The 27,481-nt window shown below is 34.5% G+C and overlaps 1 protein-coding gene across 2 annotated transcripts in view; it reads right to left on the reverse strand.

Moving 5' to 3' along the window:
* RALYL (RALY RNA binding protein like) overlaps positions 1-27,481 on the reverse strand; it is a 509,227-nt gene that overhangs the window by 114,945 nt on the left and 366,801 nt on the right. For both annotated transcript variants that reach the window (XM_007461736.1, XM_007461737.1), the window contains exons 4-5: positions 15,852-15,899; positions 5,151-5,311 (exon numbers count right to left, since the gene is read on the reverse strand). In XM_007461736.1, coding sequence (XP_007461798.1) covers positions 5,151-5,311; positions 15,852-15,899 — 209 coding nt within the window. The remainder of the gene's footprint in view (positions 1-5,150; positions 5,312-15,851; positions 15,900-27,481) is intronic.

Raw genomic sequence — 27,481 nt, forward strand, 5'->3', positions numbered from 1 at the left:
AGGGTGGTGGAGGAGGAGGTAAGGCGGTTTGGGAGTGATGAAATAGAAGCTTTCTAAAGTTCATGTCTTGGCAAAGGAGACCAGAATATACAATGGAGCAAAGATAGCCTCTTAAATAAGTGGTGCCTGGAAAACTGTACAGCTACATGTAAAAGAATGAAATGAAATTAGAACACTCCTTAACATGATACACAAACATAAACTCAAAATGGATTAAAGACCTAACTGTAAGGCCAGACTCTATAAAACTCTTAGAAGAAAACATGAGCAAAACAGTCTTTGACATAAATCACAGGGAGACCTTTTTTGACCCACCACCTAGAGTAATGGGAATAAAAACAAAAATAAACAAATGGGATCTAATTAAACTTAAAAGGAAACCATAAACAAGATGAAAAGACAACCCTCAGAATGAGAGAAAATATTTGCAAATGAAGCAACTAACAAAGTATTAATCTCCAAAATATACAAGCAGCTCATGCAGGTCAATATAAAAAAACAAAAAACAAAAAACAACCCAATCCAAAAATGGGTGAAAGACCTAAATAGATATTTCTCCAAAGAAGACATACAGATGGCCAACAAAGGCATGAAAAGATGTTCAAAGTCACTAATTATTAGAGAAATGCAAATCAAAACTAAAATGAGATATCACCTCACACCAGTCAGAATGGCCATGATTACAAATCTACCTACAATGAATGCTGGAGAGGATGTAGAGAAAAGGGAATCCTCTTGCACTGTTGGTGGGAATGTAAATTGATACAGCCAATATGGAGAACAGTATGGAGGTTCCTTAAACAACTAAAAGTAGAACTACCATGTGACCCAGCTATCCCACTACTGGACATATACCCTGAGAAAACCATAATTCAAAAAGATACATGCACCCCAATGTTCATAGCAGCACTATTTACAATATCCAGGAAATGGAAGCAACCTAAATGTCCATCAACAGAGGAATGGATAAAGATGTGGTACATATATACAATGGAATATTACTCAGCCATAAAAAGGAACGAAATTAGGTCATTTGTAGAGATGTGGATGGACCTAGAGACTGTCATGCAGAGTGAAGTGAGTCAGAGAGAGAAAAACAAATGTTGTATATTAACGCATATATATGGAATATGAAAAAATTGGTATAGATGATCTTATTTACAAAGCAGATATAGAGACACATGTAGAGAACAAACGTACAGATACCAAGGGGGAATGGGGGGATGAATTGGGAGATTTGGATTGACATATATACACTATTGATACTATGCATAAAATAGATAACTAATGAGAACCTACTGTATAGCACAGGGAACTCTACTCAGTGCTCTCTGGTTACTTAAATGGGAAGAAAATCCAAAAAAAGAGGGGTTATATATATACACGTATAGCTGATTCACTTTGCTGTACAGTAAAAACTAACATAACATTTTAAAGCAACTATACTCCAATAAATTTTTTTTTTAAAAAGTAAATAATAAAGTTTGTGTTTTGGATGGGAGTTAGCATAGCTATTGTTTGATTTTAAGAGAGAAATAGATAAAAAAGGTTTTATCTATAAATGTTTAATATATTATAGCCACTAATGAAATGGAGAGGCCTAGTAGAATACACAAATTAAGGCAGTTGAAAGGGAATAGATAGGAATTAAAAGAAAATTCATTAAGCAAGCATAAGGAAAGGAAGAAAAGAGGAAACAATAAGTTAAATACTTGGAATTAGGATGGAAGAAATATAATCCAATACATTTGTTAATATAATAAATGTAAAAGTATTAAATTTCCCTGCCAAAAAAAAGACTTTCATATTGCTTTCAAAACCAAGATCCAGATATATGTTGTTTTAGGAAATATGAAAAAATAAAGTGACAGTGTTATGGGTTAAAATATTCTACCAAAAGATATGTTGAAGTCCTAATCTCCAGTGCCTGTAAATGTGACCTTATTTGGAAATACATCTTTGCAGATATAATCACAATGAGGTCATTAGGGTGAGTCTTAATCCAATATAACTAGTGTCTTCATAAGAGAAGGAAAAGAGACACAGACATAAAGACATGGGAGAAGACCATGTGATGATGGAAGCAGAGATTGGAGTGGTATGTCAGTAAACCAAGAAATGCCAAAGATTGCCTGCATACCAGAAGCTGAAAGAAAGGCACGGAACAAACTGTCCCCTAGAACTTCCAGAGACAGAGCACAGCTCTGCTGACACATTGATTTCAGATATTCAGCCTCCAAATATCTGTTGTTAAACCATTCAGTTTGTGATAATTTATTACACTTGCCCCAGGAAACTAATGACAAAGAAAGGTGGAGAATAAATGGATATATTAGGGAAATGCAAACCAAAAGAGAGCCTTATCAGTAAAGGATCAAGCAAAGTATCAAACAGAGTAAAATTCTAGGCTAAAGATAGTAAATGAGATATTATATAAATAAAAGTTATGATTCTCCAAGAAGTTATAGAGAGGCAGTGTTGAAAAGGGCACAGACTAAAGAATCTATACTCTAGACACAGATGCTCTAGAACCAGGCTGTAGTTCCTGGCTCTGTTATTAAATATCTCTGTGACTTTAGGGATATTCCTTAACTTTTCTATGCCTCATTTTCTACACCTATAAAATGGGAATGATAATAATGCTTCACTTATAGGCAGTTATGAGAAACAAATTAATTAATATATGTAAAATTAATATATTTAAATGAATTTATATGCACTAATATATAAAAATACATGTTTAAAACAATAGTTATCATAGAACAAACACCAAAAACGTTAGCTATATTTTTTCTCCTCTTATTATTATAAAACATCATATAAAAAGCATCCAAGCAATGTGGGATATAAAATAAAACCTGAAGAAAATAACTTTATAAAGTCACTATCTGGTAGAGGATTTTTAAACAATCACTTTCAGAATTTGACATATCAATTTGCCACAAAAGAACAAATTCTACAGAGGATTGGATGATACAACCAACAAGGTAAAACAAACACATAGTATTATACTAAAAGCAGAAAATATATCCTATTTTCTACTTACAAAATCTCATTATTATGAAACCAAGAGAAATTCTTAATAAGATCTTTAAAAAAGATTTTATAATTCTCATTCTCTCTCCATGACCCAAGAAAACTAGAAATCAAAAATAAAAAGGCCAAATGCAGCTTCAGCATTTGAATATTAAGATATTTATATCAAAATATCCACTGTAAAATACCACTCTTCTCTGCATCACTCTGTTTTATGGAAATCAAGTGGCTGAGTTGTACAAAACTGCTCTTGCCGAAGAATGGCCACAATCCATTGGTTCTAAACCAGGGTGGTACCATCTCTTTAAGGAAGATTTAGAAATGTATAAGGGTACACATGGTTGTTACAAAGACTGAGGAGTGCTGTTGGCCTTTCAGGTTTGGAGATCAGGGATGCTAAATGTTCTGCAAAGCTTGGAATACTCTTACACAATGTAGAACTGCCATGGCCAAAATATCAATAACGTTTCCGTTGGTAAACATTGTTTTAAAAGTGACTACAGGGCAAAGAATCCACAGGTGCTTAAGATATTTCTATTTGAAATTAAGTTAACACTACTAGGGTAAAAAAGTCTTCTATAAACCTAGCAGGCAATTCAATGTTCAGTTTTCCACAGCAAGAACCAAATTCAAGAAACTTCTTTGCTTTTGGACAATACTCAGAGAGCATATAAGATTGTTTAGAGATTGTTGCAGAATCTCATTTTCTTTTATTACTAAGACTCAAAAAGGGAATTCACATTTTTTATTTATAGAATAGGTAAATGGATAAGTCAGTACATAGGGAACTGTAAATCTATGTAATTTGCTATTTAGGTTATATTAGCTAAGTCAAGTTCTGAGTGCACAAAACTTTGTTACTGGAAACATTAGTGCTTCTGGTAACTACATCTTGCACATTCTCATGTAAAAACAAAATATTTCAAGAGCATTCTTTCTTAGTATTTCTGATGGCACTAAGACAGAAGGCAATGTTCTAGAGTAGATAGTATATAGGGATGAAAATGAAAAAAAACATGAGTTCTAGTGTTGGCCCTACCATTTATTATGTGAACTTCTCTGTGCTTACTCATCAGTGACATTGGAATAACGGTATTTGCCTTATTTGTCTTGAAAGATTGAGATGCAGAGTAACTATAAAATCCCTACAATGGCCTGACAAGCTGCCCTGGAACTCGACCTCCTAACTTCCTCTTTCTCCCTCTGCTGCACTGGTTTCTTGTTCCAATGTAAGATCTCTGCACTGACCATTCCCTCTACCCAGACACTCTACCCTTGATAGCTTCAAGCCCACCCTCTCACTCCCTTACTTCCATGAGGTCTCTGCTGAAATGCCACCTTGTCAGAGAGGTAGTCATACACCATCCCATGAAATACAGTGCTCCCAACTTTATTCTACTTTATTCTTTTATATAGTGATGATCTACTGTGTAACACCTCAGATTTTACTTTGCTTGCTCTTGTCTGTCTCTTCTCTGTAGAATGTAATCTCAAGAAGTGCAAGAAATTTTGCTATCCTTTCCTTAGGAATAATATTCTACTAATAAATTAGAGTTTTCTGAATCTGTCCATATAAAAATTTAGCAATCTGTTTAGTTGGGAAGTTTGTATCTCTACTTTTTATTAATTAATGTGAAATTATATATTATTTTTTTAAGACATTACATGTTTTCAGACATATAATTCTCATGATTTAGAATAATATGGAAAGTTATCCTTTTAACCTGTCTACTATGCCTATCTTAATTATCCCAGTGCTCAAATATTCAAAACATGCATTGAATTTGCATACTGTTTCCCTAAAAGATACTATATTTACTCTATTTTGAAGTGAATTTTTTTCTTCATTAAAAGCAACATTTTATATTTCAAGACTTCAATATGTCACAAGCTAGGTGGGCCAAGAGCATATTATTTGCTCTAATAAAACAGTTTTCTACTGCAGTGTAGTGTAGTGGAAAGCAGAGACGATTTCTTATCAATTTTACATTTCTCTCATATATTGTACAGAGCAGATGCTCCATAATCATTGATTAATTTGAGTATAGACATTCATGCAGTGATAAGTATCCCCACCCTTCTTTAAAGAGAAATAAAATAAAGAAGATACTTACATTTAGAGCCTGAGGAAGAAGATCCACTGCCAGTAGATTTTGATCCCCCTTTCATGGAAAAGGCTCCTTTCCCCCTGCGAGTTGTTACAGCCACTCTGGGACGCTTCAGTGGAATTACTGCACGGGGAGGTGGAGGCACACGCCCATGGTAATCAAATAACCTTCACAAAATACAAACGTGGCTGAGAATTGGTTTATGCCTAAGTGTTCTATCAAATGTGTGAGACGATTAAGAGAATGGCCTTGTACAAAATGTCAATAAATGTTTTTGTTATCATTGTTGTCCTCAAGAAGATTCATTTTTCACTAAAGAAACAGGATGCTAATATCGTCTATGCTTTCTGGGCATCAGAATCTGACCCTTAATATGAACTCATTTTAAGGTATGAAAGAACAAGGAGCTTTTCAATATGTTGAAATTATGTCGACCTTCATTCCCAAGTATATTTCTTTTCTTGATTTAACAGATTTATCCATTTTAGGAACAAAAATCTTCCTTTAACACATCAGATACTTATTAGCACATAAGTGTGAAAGGAGGAATAGACCATGCAGAATCAGGGACAAAGAAAACAGCTCAGAAGGAAAAAAAAAATAGGAGTATGTCTAGTTTAAAGAGGGCAGCTATAAGAGACAAATCAATATTGTTCCTTACCTCTCTCTAAGGATTTCCTTAAGTAATGAAAGGCTCAGATGACTACAGAAAAAAGGATGCTGAGTTTGAATGAAATGCCCATAGCATGAGGACAAACCTTTGCTGACTAAAGAACTGGTGGGAAATATTTATCAGGATAACTTTTTACTATTCTGACCATTGGATAGACAGGCAAATTGAGACTAGAGATATTTGTAGTTAGCTATTAAAAAATTCTCTAACAAAAAAGAATACCAGTAAAATTCTTTGAAGTTTCTGCTAAAAAGTGAAAAATGGTATTCACTACAACCAAGACATTTCCATTAAACAATGAAAGGAATCAAGAGTATAAGAATATTTACTCATTTATATAAATATATAATTAATAGATTCAAAGTTTCATATTATTTATACTGCATACACATAACAAATTTTTGTGTGACTTAGCACATTTGAGCAGCATAAAAGGGTGAGAGAAAAAAATATGATATATATATTCTATTTGCTAGTGAGCCAGAGGTATTATTACTTTGTCCACTATAAAGAAAATAGTGTTATTGACTTAGAATGATGATTAATAGGTAGTTTACTGTGACACCATTATATGGATTACATTCTCATAACTGCCTTAAAACAGTCAATAAAAATAATGTGAAAGACAGAAATGAGAAAACTAGAACAGTTTTAAATTTTAAAATATCTAAAACTTTCTATAATGTTATTTCATAAAATTACATCTCATTTACACATACAGATCATCTCTTTTTGGAAAATAGTAAATGAAATATAATAACAAGATAGGCTGGTTTCCAAATATTCATTCCTAAACAATGAAAACTATGACACTATGGAGAAGAAAAGTTGTATATAAAACACCTTTAAAACAAAACTTAGTACTAGGATTGTCTTCTACATTAGAGAGCTAAACTGTCCAAAAATGACTTGGAAACATGCTAGGGAAATACTAAGAGATGTCTGAAAAGGAAAATAAATGAAACGAGACAGAGTTAAAGAGAGGTGTCATCCTCTGTGCATAAGCAAAGTCCATTAGAGCCAAAGAACTGCCAGCAAATAGCAGGTCATGGATGTCAACACATTATAGTTTACTTCAAAAGATATAGACAGGATGAGGCTGAAAAGGGTTGTGAATCTCATTCATACCACTAAGGGCTGGAAAATCAAAAGTCAACTAAGCCTGCCCCTCATTTCAATCACAAAACAAAGTCTACATTACTTATTTATAAGTTGAAATCACAGAGCAACTTAAGTCAGTGAACCAAGATACTAAGGCAATTTTCATGAGCTAAAACACCCAAAACTATTGAGCAAAAAGAAATATGACAATTGACTGATCTCTCCCAGGGTAGAAGTTGCTACTTGAGATGAATGACAAGCTCTTTTGGAGGAACAATTTCCCCAGGACTTGAAAATGCAATTTAGCAGGTTCATTAAATAAACTAATCTATACACTGGGTTAAGAAAATTTCTAAAGCACAACTAAAATGTATAATGATGTAAAAATGCTATACTGGAAATTCAGGCCAAGTAAAGTCACCATATTCACTGCTACTTCAATTACAATGCAATTCAATAATATTTTAACTGCAACGTTTATCAATATTTCTATTGCTTCCCCCCAAACAGGGATTACAAATCTTCCAGTGTTGGCCAGGCCTGCTCTCCTGTGGAGAAAAGAGAGCTACATTTGTTCACTGTACTTGTGACATACTTTTAGTATAGGATGTACATTTTAGTAAAATGCTCAATGTGTGTTGTGTTCTTTGTTGTAAATTCCTATAGGAAGTAACGCTTGTTCTCTGAATACTTTGATGTGTTGCTTCAAAGAAACATGACTCCTTTCTCACCATGGAATCAGGTTTTACCAAATTATTCTGTCACTGTGTTGGGAAGATATGCGGCATCAGAACTTAATTTTTAAAAAGTGATATTGTAATATACAAACAAAGCTAAATGGGCATTTCATGTGAGAACATAATTTTAAATTTTAATGGAGTTGGGGTGTTTGTTAATTTTCACTGGGCAAAGTTGAGTTTACCAGAAATAAATAGAAGGAAGACTGGGTATTGTCCTAAAGCATAAAAACATAACAAGATAAGGATGGGAAGGGGTCAGCTTTCTGGGATTGCAAGATGAGATGTAGGGGCTCTTCTAAATGCAGAAGGAAGTAGGTTAAAGGCAGCCTGTGAAGGAGACACAAGCGTTGTCTTTCTCATCCGAATCCTGTCTATAGCAAATCAAAGAAAATAGTCCAACAAAAATTGCCATACAATAGAATTAAATGGAATCCAAATCTCCAAGGTCAGTTAAAGGCTTAAAATTTCTTCCTTCCTCTTGGTTTTTTGTTCTTCCACTCCCAGAATTATATTCCCTTTCCTTTTCTGTAATGGTCCATTTTCCCTAATATTGTTAGAATACTGTTTTTCCCATAATGTTTACAGGTCAAATAGCTAATGATTTATAATGAAGTCAAACACATAATTCTCCCTTCCCTAAGGTCTATTTTAAAATAAAAACTTTAAAAGACCTACTTTCAATCAGTAAATAACATAAATATAGTCAGATTTTAATAAAAGCAACAAATTGAGGAAGTTTGAGGGTCTATTTTATTGAATAAACATTTCTACTTTTCATGTCCCAATTTCTTGTTTGGAATTTTGTTTTCTTTAATAATATCATTATCATTATTTCATGTGTAATTTCATTATCAAGCAAAAGCTAAAAACTGGTAAACAATTTTAATATTGATTTACTTGATAAAAATAGACATACCTTGTCTCTAGAAAGAATAAGGATATTAGTTATTTTAATAAGTTGCTTTTTGGACAAAGGCAATTTAATGTTATATTGACATATAAAAAGAATATAATTTTGAATTCTTGTTGTTACTAAAAGTTTATTATTATTAAACTTCAACAATAATAAAGCAATGTTTACATGTATTTTCAGAAAAAATACACGGAAAAAAAAACATCTACCAGTCTCTCACCCTAAAACAACTACTGTCATTCTCTTTTTTTTTTTTCCACAAGCATCCATATTTTTCACATAACTGAAAACATAATATATGTACAGTCATGTATCCCGGCTAATTCTCTTTGGTTTATATTAAAAATGTTTCTCAAGTTTGCTAAATTGTCTTCCTAATGTTTATTTTAATTGCTGTTGTGCATTTTCTCAAGTAGATACACCACAGACTAGTAAATCATTACTTGATTGATGGACTTTTGACTTGATGCCTATTTTTCACTGTCAACCAATGTGATTCTAAAATTCGTGAAAAAAAATTGAAAATGTAATATTTGCATATTACACTGAACACTAAAATTTCATTTAGATAAATAGTAATTTAAGAAGCAGTAATTACCTATTTTCTTCTAAATTTCCCTTATAAAAAAGAGTTTTTCATTTTCCTTATTTATGAACCCAAACTTACAGTCCCTATGTGGTTAAATTTTAACCAAACAATGTAGTCTGGACTTAGGGTTAAATAACTGCCCTGCCCAGAGCCAAATTCTGACAACAAATTCAGGGCCATGTTCTCACCGGGGTCTTTTAGTAGATAAATGAAGATCATTAACTTAGGACCAGAGAAGATTTCCAGCTCTGTCTTGATTCAACCTTGCACCCTTCTGTCTTCAGCATGCTTAACTTCTGATAAAAAATAGTCTATAAAACCAAATTAAGGTGCCTATTCATTTTTAAGAAAGTATATATTTGAAATCCACATGAATGATTCTAGCCTCTTAGTATATCTGTTTTCTATACTGTTTGAACTACTCAAAATTCTGTTTATAATTTCTACCTTGACTTCAAATAAGCTTTTGGTTACAGCTGAATCAGAAAATACTTTTTAAAGGCACACTTCACTTGAGACCAGTCAATGAGTAATTCTCATTTCTGTTTTTTCTCACTAAACTTTTCCAAGATTTTCAGTGAAGCCACCCCTGCCAACAACCCACCCCACATCGGGCTCCATCCCCAATCTTGTACAAAGGCTTCTTGAACATGCTTTTAAGGGGCTTTCTGAAATTGTCAATGATCTTTTCTTGGCAATATTTTGATCTTAACTTAATCTTTATATTTTGTACAATTTTTCTATCTTTTATATCTTGTATACAGCTTTGGGTAATTAAAAAGTGAATGCAATTAAATAGCAATGGTGAGGTTATAAATCAATAAAATTATTCTCCTATTTAATTCTTACAATTCTGTAATGTGTGTGTCATTAAGCCATTTTGCCCAAGAAGGAAACCTGTGAAAAAAGGATGAGATGACTCCCCCAAGTTTAACCAGTCAACACATGCACACCGAGGCCTGAAACTTGCTTCTAACTCCAAATCACACCCTTTGTCAACTGGGCCATGCTACAGTTTCCAAATGTTTTAAGTGGAATCCCATTCTACCAGATGGTAATTTAAATTTGCACAATGAAACAGACGTTGCTTCTTGCTAATACGTTTTTCCAGTATTCATGAATATATACTGTGCTCTATAATCAATGATCTGAGACAAGTGTAACTTGACAGAGTTTTATTCATTAACTTAAACTCTGGTAGCTTCACTTATGTTAATTTACACAAGGTCAAAATGGATCCAGATCTGAACAATACAGATTTTGAATCACTGATTATATATATATATATAGATATATATATATATATATATATATATAATATGGCAAAGCAGCTCTGGCATTTCTTTTTCTCTGTCAATACACGTTTATTCATTACTGGAGGTTATAAATGGCTCAGTGCCTTTCCTGATACTACTGAAAAAGGTTGGGTTAAAACTGCTAATATCTCAGAAATTGAAAACATTCCTCGGGGGTGTTCAATATAATTTTAGATATACTTCTCCTTTCACTTTACTTGGAAGAGTATATATATTTATGTTTAATTTTAATAACATGTGATGTTTTTCATGTAGAGTCACACTTGACATTTTAAAAGACAATGCCACTGAATGCTGTAAATTATTGGGCAATTCTTTGTTTAATACAAAAAATGAAAATTTAGAATAACCACTCAATTCTATTATTTAGTGATACTCTTCATGATCCCTGAAACCATGGATAGACACTAAATTAGTTTTTGGAAAAATTACTACTGGATTAATGTACCAAAACAATCACATTAAGATGGAACTTTGTGTAGAGAAATTTTCTAAGCTGAAACAGTTTAAGGGTTGAAAATCCCCAATTACATTAGAATTCCCAAAACTGGCAGAAATAGGCTAACAATAGGATGTAAATCAATGTCAGTTATTAAGGTATTATCTCTCAGCTTATGTGAGACATTCAGTCACATCTGGGGTTGGGAGTCTGCAAACCACATTTCTGTGGGGTCCAGCTGGCTCCTTGCTAGGCTCAGCCAATTAAAGACCTGAGAAGGAGACTGGAAGAGGAAGAGAGGACTTGACCCTTCCTGCTTTGCTTCCTTTGTTTTTGTCTTGGGTCCCTTTTCTTGTCAGCGTTACTCTAGCCTTTTTTCTTAACCCTGGCAGCAAAAATTCATTCCAGTAGTAGCAACTGAATCCAGTTTGAGTAATTTTGCAACATTTGCAGAACAGTCTTCACACTTCCTCAGAGACCCTGGCACCAGTTGGTATTGCCCCCTTAGAGGTCTGGGTTCCAACCCCAAGGGTTCCCACTCTGGGCTCAGATACAGCAGCAGCAGCTAAGCAGAACCTCCTACTCACATTGAGTTGTGCAAATCCCCTTTTCTACAGTAATATTTGATAATCCCATCTTTTCCTCTGCTTCCTCAACCCTAGAGGTGGTAGCTGCTTCCTGTAGTTTGCTAACTCTATCATACCACTGTGGGTTTTATTGTTGTTGTTTATTTGTTTTTGCCTTTTCAGTTCCTTAATGCATAGTTAGAAAGTTTTTACAAACAATTCTCCTTGTTCAACATAACTGTATGATTTCCGTTTTCCTGACAGAAAACCAAGCAGCATGGAGTTAATGGAAATAACTGAATGGTCTCTCTCTGCAGATAAGAGTGTTCAGCTGCAACTAGAATGTTTGGGGGGGGGGTAGGAGGAGGAAAAACAATGCAAACAGAATGATCTAGAAGTGTCACAATGGACTATTATGGAAGGGCAACTGAGAAACCAGTGTATTGCTCAGTCATAGGGACACTGCTACATGAATAACAGTATAAGAAACATATTTTCCATCACTGTTAATGGTTACTGTTAATGGTTACTAGTAGCTAACATGGATTAAGCACAAAAAACATACCAGGCATAATGCAGGTCATAAAAATATGTTACTTCATTTAATCCTCAGAACAATCTTATGAGGTAGGCATTAATTTCATGTTCACTTCATAGATGGGACAATAGTTTTTGTAGTATTAAATAAGTTGCCCAAGTTTGCACCACTAGTAAAAAGAGAAAAATAAAATAACCATAACTACAAGCAGTGAGTAACTAAGGAGGAATTAGTATGGATAATACTGTAAGCACTGACTTGGGAAGCTATTTCTCTTCTCCAGCCACTCCACTCTGTTTTCCTTTCCTGGGGATCTATGTTCACAGGGAACTCCTGACTACCTCTACTAGTGGCAGATGCTTCTGTCTTTCTTAACCAAGTGAAAAAATGAAACATAAACTAATGAGGGCACAGACTGTTCAGAGAGTCTGTTAGCAATGCACCCATACTGATCTTTGAACATTTATAAACCAAACAGATTTTATATAAGACAAATAAATGATTTTGGAAATTGTTCAGTTAGCTTTTTTGTGTAGTGGAGTGTCATCTGAAAGTTTCAGGCTCTGTAATTGTTTGCTGATTAAGGCTCTTGCTCTTTTGCATGTAAAATCTGCCTATCTGCCTATCTATCATCTGTCTAATCTATCTAATGATTTTTATTGATAAAATGCAAATGCAAATATTGGCTTCATTTTAAAAATGAGAAAACTGAAAACCTGCCTAGTTGCCCAAAGTTACAGGTTAATTACCAGAACTTGGGTCTTCTACCATCTACTTCATTTTAGGTAGAAATTCTTTCAATGTGGAAGGAAATCACATGATAGAAAATACTTAAGAGATTACAATGCAAAAACATTTTCATATTAACAGATTAAAAGACAATGTACATTAACTGAAAACTTTATTCATAGCAATGAAGACAGTGTTCTGCATCCTGAAACATAAAAGCATATCAGAAAATGTTTTTACATTTGTCAAAAACTAAAATTTTTAAATAAAGAATATCTAAATGTTATCTTTCGTAGTAACTGGGATTATTTTGATGCTGTCAGGTCTTCACATCATTAGGACAAGTTATTATATGCTATTTAATATTTAAAATAAAATACTATATTTTATAGAAATTATAAAAATTATTTGAGAAAACCATCCTTAAAAATTCATGTTTGGTCATAAAGCGTTGACTAGAGAAATCATTTGCTTAACTTAGTAGTTTGAACATAGTGGTGATAAAGATATGGTTGTGGATCTAATTTCCATGCAGATAAGCCTATTTCCTGTTATGTAAAACCATAGACTGACATTGCTCCTCTTCTGTTTTGCATATCCACAGAGTTGGTTGTTGAGTATAAATGGAGACCTAGTTTATGATTATAGTTCTGTCACTAATTAACTATGTGACCTTGGAGAAAACAAAATGTCTCTAAATCTAAGGAGATGAATTAATCACAAAAATTGAGTATCCACAATGTGTGAGACTTGATGATAGTCCCTGAGGATACAATAAGCAAAGCTGAGCATCTTCCCTGTCCTTTTGGAGGAAGGAAGGACATAAACCAAATACTGTTGTTGCAGAGAGAAATATGGCAATAAAAACCAGGAACAGTGCTGTGAAGGAATAATAACGGGTGATGAGAGGGGAACAGAGGAACCTCATTTAGTCTGAGAGAGGTGTTCATGCTGAGATCTGAAGGATGAAGTCAAGTTAACTAGACGGTGGAGTGAGGTATGAGAAGGAGCAATCAGAAGAAGGTCCCCAGGCAGGAAGGAACACCGTGTTCTTGTGGAACTGAAAAAGGACCCTCGTGGCTGGAGCAGAGAGAACAAGACCCTTACAAGGGATTATGAAGTTTCTTCCCTATTTAAAATGTCTATTCTGTTTTTCTATGTTTACATTTTTATGCCTTGAGATTTTTGTTTGTTTGAATTAATTTATTTACAATTGAAGGCTTAAACAATATTTACCTCATTTTGTGTGTGTGTGTGTGTGTGGTCCAATGATCTATCTACACACAGTCAGTCCTTGTTTTGCATATCTCTAATATCTCAATTACCAATGCTTAGTTAAATAACACCAGTCCCCCAACAGCACAAAACAAATTTCAGTTACCACATATATATTAACTGTGAGCAATTTCGTAAAGTCCAAGCTTTGCTGCTAATTTTCCAGTCCACAAATCAATAAGTAAATGACAGATGCGCATGATGATCAGTGGCCAATCACATCACCTCTTTCAAAGTCTGTCAGTGATTTGTTCCTGTGCATCTGTTAGTTCACACACGGATAACAAATGTGTAGTTGTATTGTTTCCTTGTCTGCTGGTGATAAATCCATGTGGCATTTTATAAAAATGGATAATCAAAAGAAGGGATTGGTGCAGCAAAGAATTGAAAAGTAACACTGGAAATAAAATTAAAATTAAATGTAAATGGAGCTAGAGGAGAAATAACTGACTATAGGGATGTGGACACTCTTCTCTTCAAGAGACTCTAGAGATGGAGGCAGAGGAACTTAGTAAAATAAAACATATTTTTTATTCCAAATATATATATTACATCTGATATGTTTATATGAATTTTAAGTAGTATGCTCCCCAGAAAGCCCTAAGGATTGCTTTGCACACCTAAAAATGGCCCTGAATGCCAAAAAGTTCCTCCAAAATCCACAAAGCTATTTGATATACAGTTTACCTGAAAAAAGAAAAAAATTCCCACAAGATATCATAAATTGACTTCCTTAAACACAGTGCCCACAGATGAAGCAAAATAGTGGTTTAAGCCAGAGATAAATGCATTCCTTTACATAAAATTACATGTAAAATGAAAATATCAGAAATTAAAGATGTTATATTAAAATATGCAATTGTAAGTTGAAATTAAAACATATTGACATAAATGAGGAAAGTGGTTGTGATGTGCTGGAAGGGGACAAAGATGTCCCAGAGGAAGTGACACTTGGCAAAAGAAGCACACACTGAGGGAAGTCTCAGAGGTATTTCACAACATTAATAAAATGTCAAAGCTGATCCAGTCTTGGGAGTATGACAATACACCAAGGGATAAAAGAGGTGCTTTCTCCATATTATAATAAAAGAAGAAGGCAAGTGCTGTTCAAATTACTTTCGATAAGTCTTTTTTTTACAAAGAAATAAAGCACACTAATTCTCAGTATTTTTACATTACAGTGTTAAAATTTTAAATTAGTGTACTAAATAGTTGTTAGTTTCACTGTATTTTCCTATACGTATGAATAGGGAATTTAAATATATGTATACATGTGTAAATATGTATATTTATAACATAAAAGAGTTTTTAATGTTTTGACAAAAAATTGTTAAAGGTCATGGAAAAATCCTATTTCCCCCTATTGATTATTAACATCACTCTGCATGGTTTTCTTTTATGGTCACACACTGCTATGCAAAGCAAGAATTGTCCTTAATTTTTACTGAATCTATGTGTTGTATGAAAGCAGATGCATTTTAGAAGGTTGTACTCATTTCCTGAGTTTATAAATCTCTCAGTCTTGAAGAATTCCAAGTCAACTACACATCTGGAAAATAATATAGGTTAATTAAATCTTTAGAATATCATCCAAACATTAGAAACCAAATTTTAGACTTAAGCACCTCTGAATTCTGAAAGTCCAAGATCTATTATATTTCAGTAAGTACAATCAAAATAGAAAAATCTGGCTATCATATTTTATGGGACCTTTTTTTTACTATAAAATATTTAAATGTATTAATCAATAATACCTGTGAATGAAATGTACAGAACAGTTAAAATATAATTTAAATCAAAGGGAAAGAAGTATGAAAAATTTACATACCTATTGTAGAAATCATCTCTGTAGTAATCATAGTCAAAGACATAACCACTAAGGAGGGAAACAAAAAATTATTTGTTGACAACAGCAATTTTGGTATTAATTTATAATGTAATAGCAATACATTTGTCACTTTTAAATATTTATTTTTCAATGTAATTATGTATCCAAGGGCTTTACAAGATAATGTCTAATTGGATATAATGCCGTATCAAACTCATTATATGTTTGACAATGAAAAGACTGATAATGGATTGAGTGGTTTGGAATGGAAGATGAGAGCAGAAAGCAAAATTAATTTTTTAATACTTGTACTACTTGTAGGACCATTTTTTTAACCCAAGCAATATACAATATAGCGATCCTTTTTTCCTAAGGTATGTATATGAGGCTAAATGAACATTAAACAAATGGTATAGAAATAATATAAATGAAAGGGTTTAATGATGCATTCATTGTTAGAAAAGTAAATAGAAGTGTAGTTTCCTCAGAAATCCAGCATTTCCTTTTTATTCTAAAAACTTGTGATTCAATACTTTATATAGAGAAAAATTTTTAAAAAACTCTTTGAGTCTTACCAACAATAACAATAATTTAGGGCATTTAAATAGGTATTAATAAGTACATTTTAGTGATAAGATTATTAACAAGCTCCTTAAAGGAACGTAAAATAAAAATTTCACCCATCCACTTGTACACTTGTTGTTTACAAAGCACTTTATATGAATTGTTTTCTTTTAATTTTAAGTCCTCACAACAACTCTGTTGGATACTATAACTGGAAAAAACTAATGTGCAAGGGACCTAAGGGGCTAGCTCAAATTTTTATCACTAGTAAGTGACAGAGCTGAAGCTTCAGAGAAAGACTTCTGAATCCATGTCTGGAGCTACTTTTTATGACACCATGCAACCCTCCCCAGCTTGGAAGAAATTTAATCTCGTGATAAATGGAGTATCTCTACTGCAGGGGAGTAATCATTTAAAATGCTTATTCATTTTTTATTGTTGATTATATATATATATATATATATATATATATATATATATAAAACATAAAATTTACCTTTCTAAGCTTTCTGTAGTCAATTTTTAATGCCAAAATTCAGTGGCATTAAGTTCATTCACAATGTTGTGCAAACATCACCATTAACCATTTCCAAAATTTTTTATCATCACAAACTGAAACTCTGTACCCATTAAACAATACTTCTCCATTCCCTCCTTCCCCTGCCCCCGCCCACCAAGCCCCAGTGACTGCTATTCTACTTCCTGTTGCTATGAATTTCCCTATTCTAGGTACCTCATATACGTGGAATCATACAATATTTATCCTTTTTTGTTTGGCTTATCTTACTTAGCATAATTTTTCAAGGTTTATCGATGTTGTAACATATCATAATTCCATTTTTTTATGATGAAATAATACTTCATTATATATATACTTTTTGTTTACCTATTCATCCATTAATAGACATCTGGGTTGTTTCCACCTCTTGGCTGTTGTGAATAGTGCTACTATGAACATTGGTGCGCAAGCATTTGTTAGAGTTCCTGCTTTCAACCCCTTTCGGTATATGACTAAAAAGAGTATCGCTGGGTCATGTGGTAATTCTGTTTAACCACTGTACAACAGGCAAGTCATTTTATATTCCCCAGATGGTCAACTTAATGGTCCTTTACTTTCTAATTTTTCTTATGGTAGGAAAATTGAAAGAACATATTGAGGAGGGCTTGTTATTCCTGGTTTTCCGGATAAGTGTATGTATTTGTCCTGACACTCGTTACGTATGGCAGGGTGGAGAAAACCTGCTATAGCATACATAGCCCATCAGAGAGGGTTGGTTTCACCTCCAACCAGTCTAATGGAACACAATGCATTGAACTCAAGTTCTGAAATGCAAAGTGGAGACCTATTCCATGTGAGTGTCTGATGGAAGACCAAGCATTGTCTAGCCAGAGGAGTGCTGCTGTATATCTACCTCTGCAAACAAAGGAAGACAATGAGACCACTGATGAAGCAGTAAGAACAAAAGTAACCCTTTTTTTTCCCACAGTCACAGATTGTTTAAGTCGTGATGTTTAATGCTTTAGTTGATATTGCTGGCGTTAGACTCAACTATGATGTTGTGTTGAGGGGTTTTAAAGAAAACTTACTGGCTAGCACCAAATCCAAGGTATAAATTTCACCTCAAAAGTTTCCTGAAATAGCAGTACATATAATTTTCATTGTGATTTGGTTTCTTCTGCAGATAAGGGATATGATGACACCTTATCCAAACTTTTGTTTGGAAGTCTCAAGTTTAAGGTTATGCTACTTTCATACACATTTGTCATGAGTCATCATTGTTGTACCTTATGGCTGATTATTTTTAAGAACATGTTGGTAGATCTCCACAGCTTATTTATCTTAACAACTGAAAGTTCGTACACTTTGACCAGCCCCATTTCTTTCAACTCCAGCCCCAGCCAACTACCATTTTAATGTTTCTATGGGTTTGGCTCTTCAGATTCCACATATAAGTGATACCATGCAGGATTTGTCTTTCTCTGACTTAATTCACTTAGCATAATGCCCTCAAGGACTATCATGTTTTCAAAAATGGCAAGATTTCCTTCTTTCTCATGGCTGAATAATATTTCATTGAATATACATACCACATCTTTATCCATTCATTTGATGACAGATACTTAAGAAACGATCATTTTGTGGTATGATGGACATGTCAACTAACTCTATGGTGGTAATCATTTTGCAATATATAAGTGTGTCAAATTAACGTCTTGTATACCTTAAGCTTACACAATATGTCAATTATACCTCAATAAATCTGGGGGGGAAAAGGAATATGTTTGTTGAATACAAATGTATGTATAATAATGTTCATGTTTGGATAACACAAATGAAGTTCCCAACAGCCAAAGCAAAGAAAAAAAAGATAATCAAAACAATATATCATTTTAAGAATTTTGTTGAAACTTTGTTTATGAAACATGATGCCTGGGGAAGGAAACATTCTACTTATTGAAACACTATTCTTGATGCTTTTCCATACATAATCTGATTTAACCTTAACAGTAGTCTATAAGATGTAGAGTGTTATCCTAATTTTACAGGACACTGAGGTCTAGATATATTAAATGTCCTAAATAACACAGATAAGTATTCTAGTACAGCATAGTCATTCATATGCTCATTTGCCAAAACTTGAGTAAGGACCTATGTGTCAGGAACTGTAAGAGGCACTTGCATTTAGAAGTGAAATTATTCTGTCTTTGTTCAGGAATCTCACAGTCTAGTGGTGATCAAGATGGCCTTAATATCCTGCCCAGCTTGCCTAAACTATAGATTTCTTCCTGAATATACTCCTCTGACCTCTCTTTTCTTAGAGCATTTACTTCAGAAAACTTGTAATTGTATTGATAAATTCTCTGACACTTTGACATGTAAATATTCTTCCAGCCTCTTGCCTTGTCTTTCTTAAGGACCTGGGAACTATCTTAGAAATTAAATAATAACAGTCATAATAATGATAATAATTAAATAATGTTGAGAAGTTACTGATTCTAATACATTAATTTGATATTACCCTAAGCATCAGACATGGTGATAGACATTTTAGATACATTAAATAGCTATTGCTTGGTAAGACAGTAATTTCCACACAGTGCTAATTCTCAGTATTTTCAGATGTGACCAAATAGAGAGAGAATAGTGGCTAAAGTGTTTTACCTTTTTTTCTGAAACTCTTTTAAAATATGTTATAACTTCAGGCAGTGGAGTTTAATAGCAAGAAGTAAATATGAACTATTATTAATGTGGATGACAGTGATGATTCTACTCATGTCTTATACCTTTAAGAAATACTTCAATAATTTATCAGTCTTCTGGAAATTGTAAAGTGCATGAGAAAAATAATTTCTATTGTTCTCAGTCTATGCTTAACTTATCTTGTCCAATCTGCTTATTTTTTGCTCAACCTGACTGCTAAGGCATATTTACAAGAACAAGTTATAGCTAAGCATCCTAAATTGATCTCCAAGTCCCACTTTCTGCCATCATAAACTCAATTTTACTTGTCAAGTTAAAACTGAAATAAAATGCACAAACAAATCTGTATAATCTTGGCAAGGCTGCTTTTGTCTTAATGTTTTGGATTTCAGCAAAAATACCATAGCTGTAGTTGGCTCAGGTCATAAGCTGTAAAATCAAGCTGGATTTCCAAGGAAGAGGAAGAGATTCAAGGAGATGAATCACCACGGGGCAAGTCTGATTCATGCCTGCTGTGCTTTCCTCAGTATCCTTCCCGCCTTCAGTTCTTTTTTTTTGGTCTTTTTTTATTTCCTCCTGCAGATTCTCTCTGTCTTAAAAATCCCTTCTTTTTTCTTTCTGTGTCAATCTCTATTTGAAATTAGATGTCAAAAAATGGCATTTCCAGGAGTCATATTCAGCATTACAAGGTATTTTATGTATCCTAGAATTGTATTAGTAGGAAAAACTTGTCTTTCATGAGTTAATAGATTTTGGCTTTTAAAGGAGGAAACATTGCAACTTTAACTGTGGTAGTTTTCTGTGGCAATCTGGTTCTTAGGCCATTGAAATAAAAATGATAATAAATTAGATGTTTAAGGAATTGTCCAGGAGGAAGCTAATTCCTGTAAATATCATTTTTGCCCTTTGGGGGCATGGTCAGTGGCAAAGGGCAAGTAATTGACTTTTTAGAAAACTGACAGTAGTTTTGAATGTTTAACACAAACAAAGAGTTTATATTTGAAATTTTAAATCTTGAACACATTTACAACTTTTATTCTACTTTACAGTGTATCTATATTCTATTTGCTCAGATTCCCTCAAACTTTAATGGGAACTAGGAAGTGGTAAAGTGATTGTGTAGAGCTGCACATTCACACTCTTTTTTTTTTTAACATCTTTATTGGAGTATAATTGCTTTAGATTTTTGTGTTAGTTTCTGCTGTATAACAAAGTGAATCAGCTATACGTACACATATATCCCCATATGCCCTCCCTCTTGCATCTCCCTCCACCCTCCCTATCCCACCCCTCTAGGTGATCACAAAGCACTGAGCTGGTCTCCCTGTGCTATACAGCTTCTTCCCACTACCTATCAATTTTACATTTGGTAGGGTATATATGTCAAAGCTACTCTCTCACTGCGTCACTACTTACAATTCCCCCTCCCCGTGTCCTCAAGCCCACTCTCTATATCTGTGTCTTTACTCCTGTCCTGCCCCTAGGTTCTTCGGAACCATTATTTTTTGTAGATTCCATATATATGTGTTAGCATATGGTATTTATTTTTCTCTTTCTGACTTACTTCACTCTATTTGACAGACTCTAGGTCCATCCACCTCACTACAAATAACTCAATTTCATTTCTTCTTATGGGTGAGTAATATTGCACTGTATATATGTGTCACATCTTCTTTATCCATTCATCTGTTGATGGACAATTAAGTTGCTTCTATGTCCTGGCTATTGTGAATAGATCTGCAATGAACACTGTGGTATATGATTCTTTTTGAATTATGGTTTTCTCAGAGTATATACCCAGTAGTGGGATTGCTGGGTCATATGGTAGTTCTATTTTTAGTTTTTTAAGGAACATCCATACAGTTGTCCACAGTAGCTTTATCAATTTACATTCCCACTAACAATGCAAGAGGGTTCCCTTTTCTCCACACCTTCTCCAGCATTTACTGTTTGTAGATTTTTCGATGATACCCATTCTTACCGGTGTGAGGTGATACCTCATTTTAGTTTTGATTTGCATTTCTCTAATGATTAGTGATGCTGAATATCCTTTCATGTATTTGTTGGCAATCTGTATACCTTCTTTGGAGAACTGTCTAGATCTTCTGCCCATTTTTGGATTAAGCTGTTTGTTTTTTTGATATTGAGCTGCATGAGCTGCTTGTATATTTTGGAGTCTAATCCCTTGTCAGTTGCTTCGTTTGCAAATATATTCTCCAGTCTGAAGGTTGTCTTCTCATCTTGTTTATGGTTTCCTTTGCTGTGCAAAATCTTTTAAGTTTCATTAGGTCCCATTTGTTTAGTTTTTGTTTTATTTCCATTTCTTTAGGAGGTGGTCCAGAAAAGATCTTGCTGTGATTTATGTCATAGAGTGTTCTGCCTATATTTTCCTCTGAGTTTTATAGTGTCTGGCCTTACATTTAGGTCTTTAATCTATTTTGAGCTTATTTTTATATATGGTGTTCGGGAGCGTTCTAATTTCATTCTTTTACATGTATCTGTCCAGTTTTCCCAGGACAACTTATTGAAGAGGCTGTCTTTTCTACATTGTATACTCTTGCCTCTTTTAACAAAAATAAGGTGACCATATGTGCGTGGGTTTAACTCTGGGTTTTCTATCTGGTTCAATTGATCTATATTTCTGTTTTTGTGCCAGTACCATACTGTCTTGATTACTGTGGCTTTGTAGTGTAGTCTAAAGTCAGGGAGCCTGATTCCTCCAGCTCCGTTTTTCTTTCACAAGATTGCTTGGGCTATTCGGGGTCTTTTGTGTTTCCATACAAATTGTGAAATTTTTTGTTCTAGTTCTGTGAAAAATGCCAGTGGTAGTTTGATAGGGATTGCATTGAATCTGTAGATTGCTTTGGGTAGTTTTCTCATTTTCACAATGTTGATTCTTCCAATCCAAGAACAAGGTATATCTCTCCATCTGTTGGTATCATCTTTAATTTCCTTCTTCAGTGTCTTAGAGTTTTCTGCATACAGGTCTTTTCTATCTCTAGGTAGGTTTACTCCTAGGTATTTTATTCTTTTTGTTGCAGTGGTAAATGGGAATGTTTCCTTAATTTCTTTTTCAGATTTTTCATCATTATTGTATAGGAATGCAAGAGATTTCTGTGCATTAATTTTGTATCCTGCTACTTTACCAAATTCATTGATTAGCTCTAGTAGTACTCTGGTAGCATCTTTAGGATTCTCTATGTATAGTATCTTGTCATCTGTGAACAATGACAGTTTTACTTCTTCTTTTCCAATTTGGATTCCTTTTATTTCCTTTTCTTTTCTGATTGCTGTGGCTAAAACTTTGAAAACGATGTTGAATAATAGTGGTGAGAGTGGGCAACCTTGTTTTGTTCCTGACCTTAGTGGAAATGGTTTCAGTTTTTCAACATTGAGAATGATGTTGGCTGTGGTTTGTCATATATGGCCTTTATTATGTTGAGGTAAGTTCCTGCTCTGCCTTCCTTCTGGATTTTTATTTTTTTTATCATAAATGGGTGTTGAAATTTGTCCAAAGCTTTCTCTCCATCTATTGAGATGATCATATGGTTTTTCTCCTTCAGTTTGTTAATATGGTGTATCACATTGATTGATTTGCATATATTGAAGAATCCTTGCATTCCTGGGATAAACCCCACTTGATCATGGTATATGATCCTTTTAATGTGCTGTTGGATTCTGTTTGCTAGTATTTTGTTGAGGATTTTTCATCTATGTTCATCAGTGATATTGGCCTGCAGTTTTCTTTTTTGTGTGACATCTTTGTCTGGTTTTGGTAACAGGGTGATGATGGCCTCATAGAATGAGTTTGGGAGTGTTCCAAAATATGTGGGTGCTATATTATGGAAGAGTTTGAGAAGGATAGGTGTTACGTTTTCTGTAAATGTTTGACGGAATTCAACTGTGAATGCATCTGGTCCTGGGCTTTGGGTTCTTGGAAGATTTTTTTTTTTTTTTCTTTTGCTGTATGCGGGCATCTCACTGCTGTGGCCTCTCCCATTGCGGAGCACAGACTCCGGATGCGCAGGCTCAGCAGCCATGGCTCACGGGCCCAGCCGCTCCGCGGCATGTGAGATCTTCCCAGACTGGGGCAAGAACCTGTGTCCCCTGCATTGGCAGGCGGACTCTCAACCCCTGCACCACCAGGGAAGCCTGTTCTTGGAAGATTTTTAATCACAGTTTCCATTTCAGTACTTGTGATTGGCCTGTTTAAATTTTCTATTTCTTCCTGGTTCAGTCTCAGAAGGTTGTGATTTTCTTAGAATTTGTCCATTTCTTCCAGGTTGTCCATTTTATTGGCATATAGTTGCTTGTAGTAATCTCTGATGATCCTTAGTATTTCTGCAGTGTCAGTTGTTACTTCTCCTTTTTCATTTCTAATTCTGTTGATTTGAGTCTTCCTTTTATTCTTGATGAGTCTGGCTAATGCTTTATCATTTTTTTTATCTTCTCAAGGAACCAGCTTTAGTTTTATTGATCTTTCTATCACTTCCTTCATTTCCTTTTCATTTATTTCTGATCTGATCTTTATGATTTCTTTCCTACTGCTGAATTTGGGTTTTTTTTTTTTCTTTCTCTAATTTCTTTATGTGTAAGGTTAGGTTGTTTATTTGAGATTTTTCTTTTTAACTGAGGTAGGATTGTATTCCTATAAACTTCCCTCTTAGAACTGCTTTTGCTGCCTCCCATAGTTTTGGGTCATTGTGTTCTCATTGTCATTTGTTTCTAGGTATTTTTTGATTTCCTCTGATTTCTTCAGTGATCTCTTGGTTATTTAGTAGTGTGTTGTTTAGCCTCCATGTGTATCTATTATTATTTTTTTTTTACAGTTTTTTTTTCTCTATTTGATATATATTCTCATAGTGTTGTGGTCAGAAAAGATACTTGATATGATTTCAATTTTATATTTACCAAGGCTTCATTTTGACCCAAGATACGATCTATCCTGGAGAATGTTCCATGAGCTCTTGAGAAGAAAGTGTATTCTGTTGCTTTTGGATGGAATGTCCTATAAATATCCATTAAGTCCATTTTGTTTAATGCACCATTTAAGGCTTGTATTTCCATACTTATTTTTATTTCAGATTATTTATTGACTGTTGAAAATGAGGTTTTAAAGTCCCCTACTATTATTGTGTTACTGTTGATTTCTCCTCTTATGGCTGTTAGCATTTTCCTAATGTATTGAGGTACTCCTATGTTCGGTGCATAAATATTTACAATTGTTATTTCTTCTTCTTGGACTGATGCCTTCATCATGATGTAGTGTCCTTCATTGTCTCTTGTCTTTATTTTAAAGCCTATTTTGTCTGTTATGATAATTGCTACTCCAGCTTTCTTTTAATTTCCATTTGCATGGAATCTTTTTCTATCCCCTCATTTTCAGTCTGTATGTGGGTCTCCTGTACACAGCATATATACAGGTCTTGTTTTTGTATCCACTCAGCCTGTCTATGTCTTTTGGTTTGAACATTTAATCCATTTATGTTTAAGGTAATCATCCATATGTATGTTCCTATTATCACTTTCTTAATTGTTTTGTGTTTGTTATTGTAGTTCTTTTCCTTCTCTTGTGTTTCCGGCCTAGAGAAGTTCCTTAGCATTTGTTGTAAACCTGGTTTGGTGGTGCTGAATTCTCTTAGCTTTTGCTTGTCTGTAAAGGTTTTAATTTCTCCTTTGAATGTGAATGAGATCCTTTCTGGGTAATCTTGGTTGTAGTTTTTTCCCCTTCATCACTTTAAATATGTCCTGCCACTCCCTTCTGACTTGCAGAGTTTCTGCTGAAAGATCAGCTGTTAACCTTATGGGGATTCCCTTGTATGTTATTTGTTGCTTTTCCCTTGCTGTTTTTAATATTTTTTCTTTTGTATTTAATCTTTCATATTTTGATTAATATTTGTCTTGGCATGTTTCCCCTTGGATTTATCCTGTATCGGACTCTCTGTGCTTCCTGGACTTGACTGACTATTTCATTTCCCATGTTAGGGAAGTTTTCAATTGTAATCTCTTCAAATATTTTCTCAGTCCCTTTTATTTTCTTTTCTTCTTCTGGGACCCCAATAATTCGAGTTTGTGTGTTTAATGTTGTCCCAGAGGTCTCTGAGACTGTCCTCAATTCTTTTCATTCTTTTTTCTTTATTCTGCTCTTCAGTAGTTATTCCCCCCCCTTTTTTTTTAACATCTTTATTGGGGTATATTTGCTTTACAATGGTGTGTTAATTTCTGCTTTATAAAAAAGTGAATCAGTTATACATATACATATGTTCCCATATCTCTTCCCTCTTGCATCTCCCTCCCTCCCACCCTCCCTATCCCACCCCTATTTTATCTTCCAAGTCACTTATCCATTCTTCTACCTTAGTTATTCTGCTATTGATTCCTTGTGGAAAAATTTTAATTTCATTTATTGCATTGTTCATTATTGTTTGTTTGCTCTTTAGGTTTTCTAGCTCCTTCTTAAACATTTCTTGTATTTTCTCCATTCTATTTCCAAGATTTTGCATCATCTTTACTATCATTTCTCTGAATTCTTCTTCAGGAAGACTGCTTATTTCCTCTTCATGTGTTTGGTCTGGTGAGTTTTTCCTTGCTCCTCCATCTGCTGTGTGTTTCTGTTTTCTCATTTTGCTTAACTTACTGTGTTTGGGGTCTCCTTTTCACAAGCTTCAGATTCATAATTCCCATTGTTTTTTGTGTCTGCCCCCAGTAGATAAGGTTGTTTCAGTGGGTTGTGTTGGCTTCCTTGTGGAGGGGACTGGTGCCTGTGTTCTGGTGAATGAGGCTGGATATTGTATTTCTGGTGGGTAGGACCCCATCTTCTTGTGTGTTTTGGGGTATCTGTGAACTTACTTTGACTTTAGGCAGCCTCTCTGCTAATGGGTGGGGTTGTGTTCCTGTCTTGCTAGTTGTTTGTCATGGGGTGACCAGCACTGGAGTTTGCTGATTGTTGAGTGGAGGTGGGTCTTAGCCTTGAGATGGAGATCTCTGGAGGAGCTCTTGCTGATTGATATTATGTGGGGCTGGGAGGTCTCTGGTGGTCTAATGTCCTGAACTTGGCTCTTCTACCTCAGAGGCTCAGTCCTGACACCTGGCCAGAGCACCAAGATGCTGTTAGCCACATGGCTCAGAAGAAAAGGGAGAAAAAGAAAAAAAGAAAGAAAGAAAGAAAGAAAGAAAGAAAGAAAGAAGGAAAGAAAGTAAAGTTATTAAAATAAAAAAAATATTATTAAAGTAAGAAAATTTAAAAGTAATTAAAGGAAAGAGAAGAGACCAACCAAACCTATAAGGAAATTCACCAATGATAAGAAATGCTAAATACTAAATTAAGATATAAATAATAATCAGAAACTAGTCAGTCGCATACAGCAAACCCCTGGTCTATAGTTTCTCCCAAAGTCCACTGCCTCAATTTTTGGATGATTCTTTGTCTATTCATGTATTCCACAGATGCAATGTATATCAAGTTGATTGTGGAGATTTAATCCACTGCTCCTGAGGCTGCTGGGAAAAATTTCCCTTTCTCTTCTTTGTTTGCACAGCTCCCAAGTTTCAGCTTTGGATTTGGCCCAACCTCTTCATATTGGTTGCCCTCTGGAGTCTGTTCTTCCAGACAGGAGGGGGTTAAAGCAGCGGCTGATTAGGGGGCTCTGGCTCACTCAGGCCTGGGGAGGGTGGGGTACGAATGCAGGGAGAGCCTGCGGAGGAAGAGGCCAGCATGATATTGCAACAACCTGGGGCACACCATGTGGTCTCCCCAGGAAGTTGTCCCTGGATCACAGAGCCCTGGCAGTGGCGTGCTGCACAGGCTCCTGTTGTGGGGGAGGTGTGGACTGTGAGCTGTGCTTGCACATGGGATTCTTCGTGG

Source organism: Lipotes vexillifer, unplaced genomic scaffold (assembly GCF_000442215.2).
Source record: "Lipotes vexillifer unplaced genomic scaffold, Lipotes_vexillifer_v1.1 scaffold163, whole genome shotgun sequence".
NCBI classification, from domain to species: Eukaryota; Metazoa; Chordata; class Mammalia; order Artiodactyla; family Lipotidae; genus Lipotes; species Lipotes vexillifer.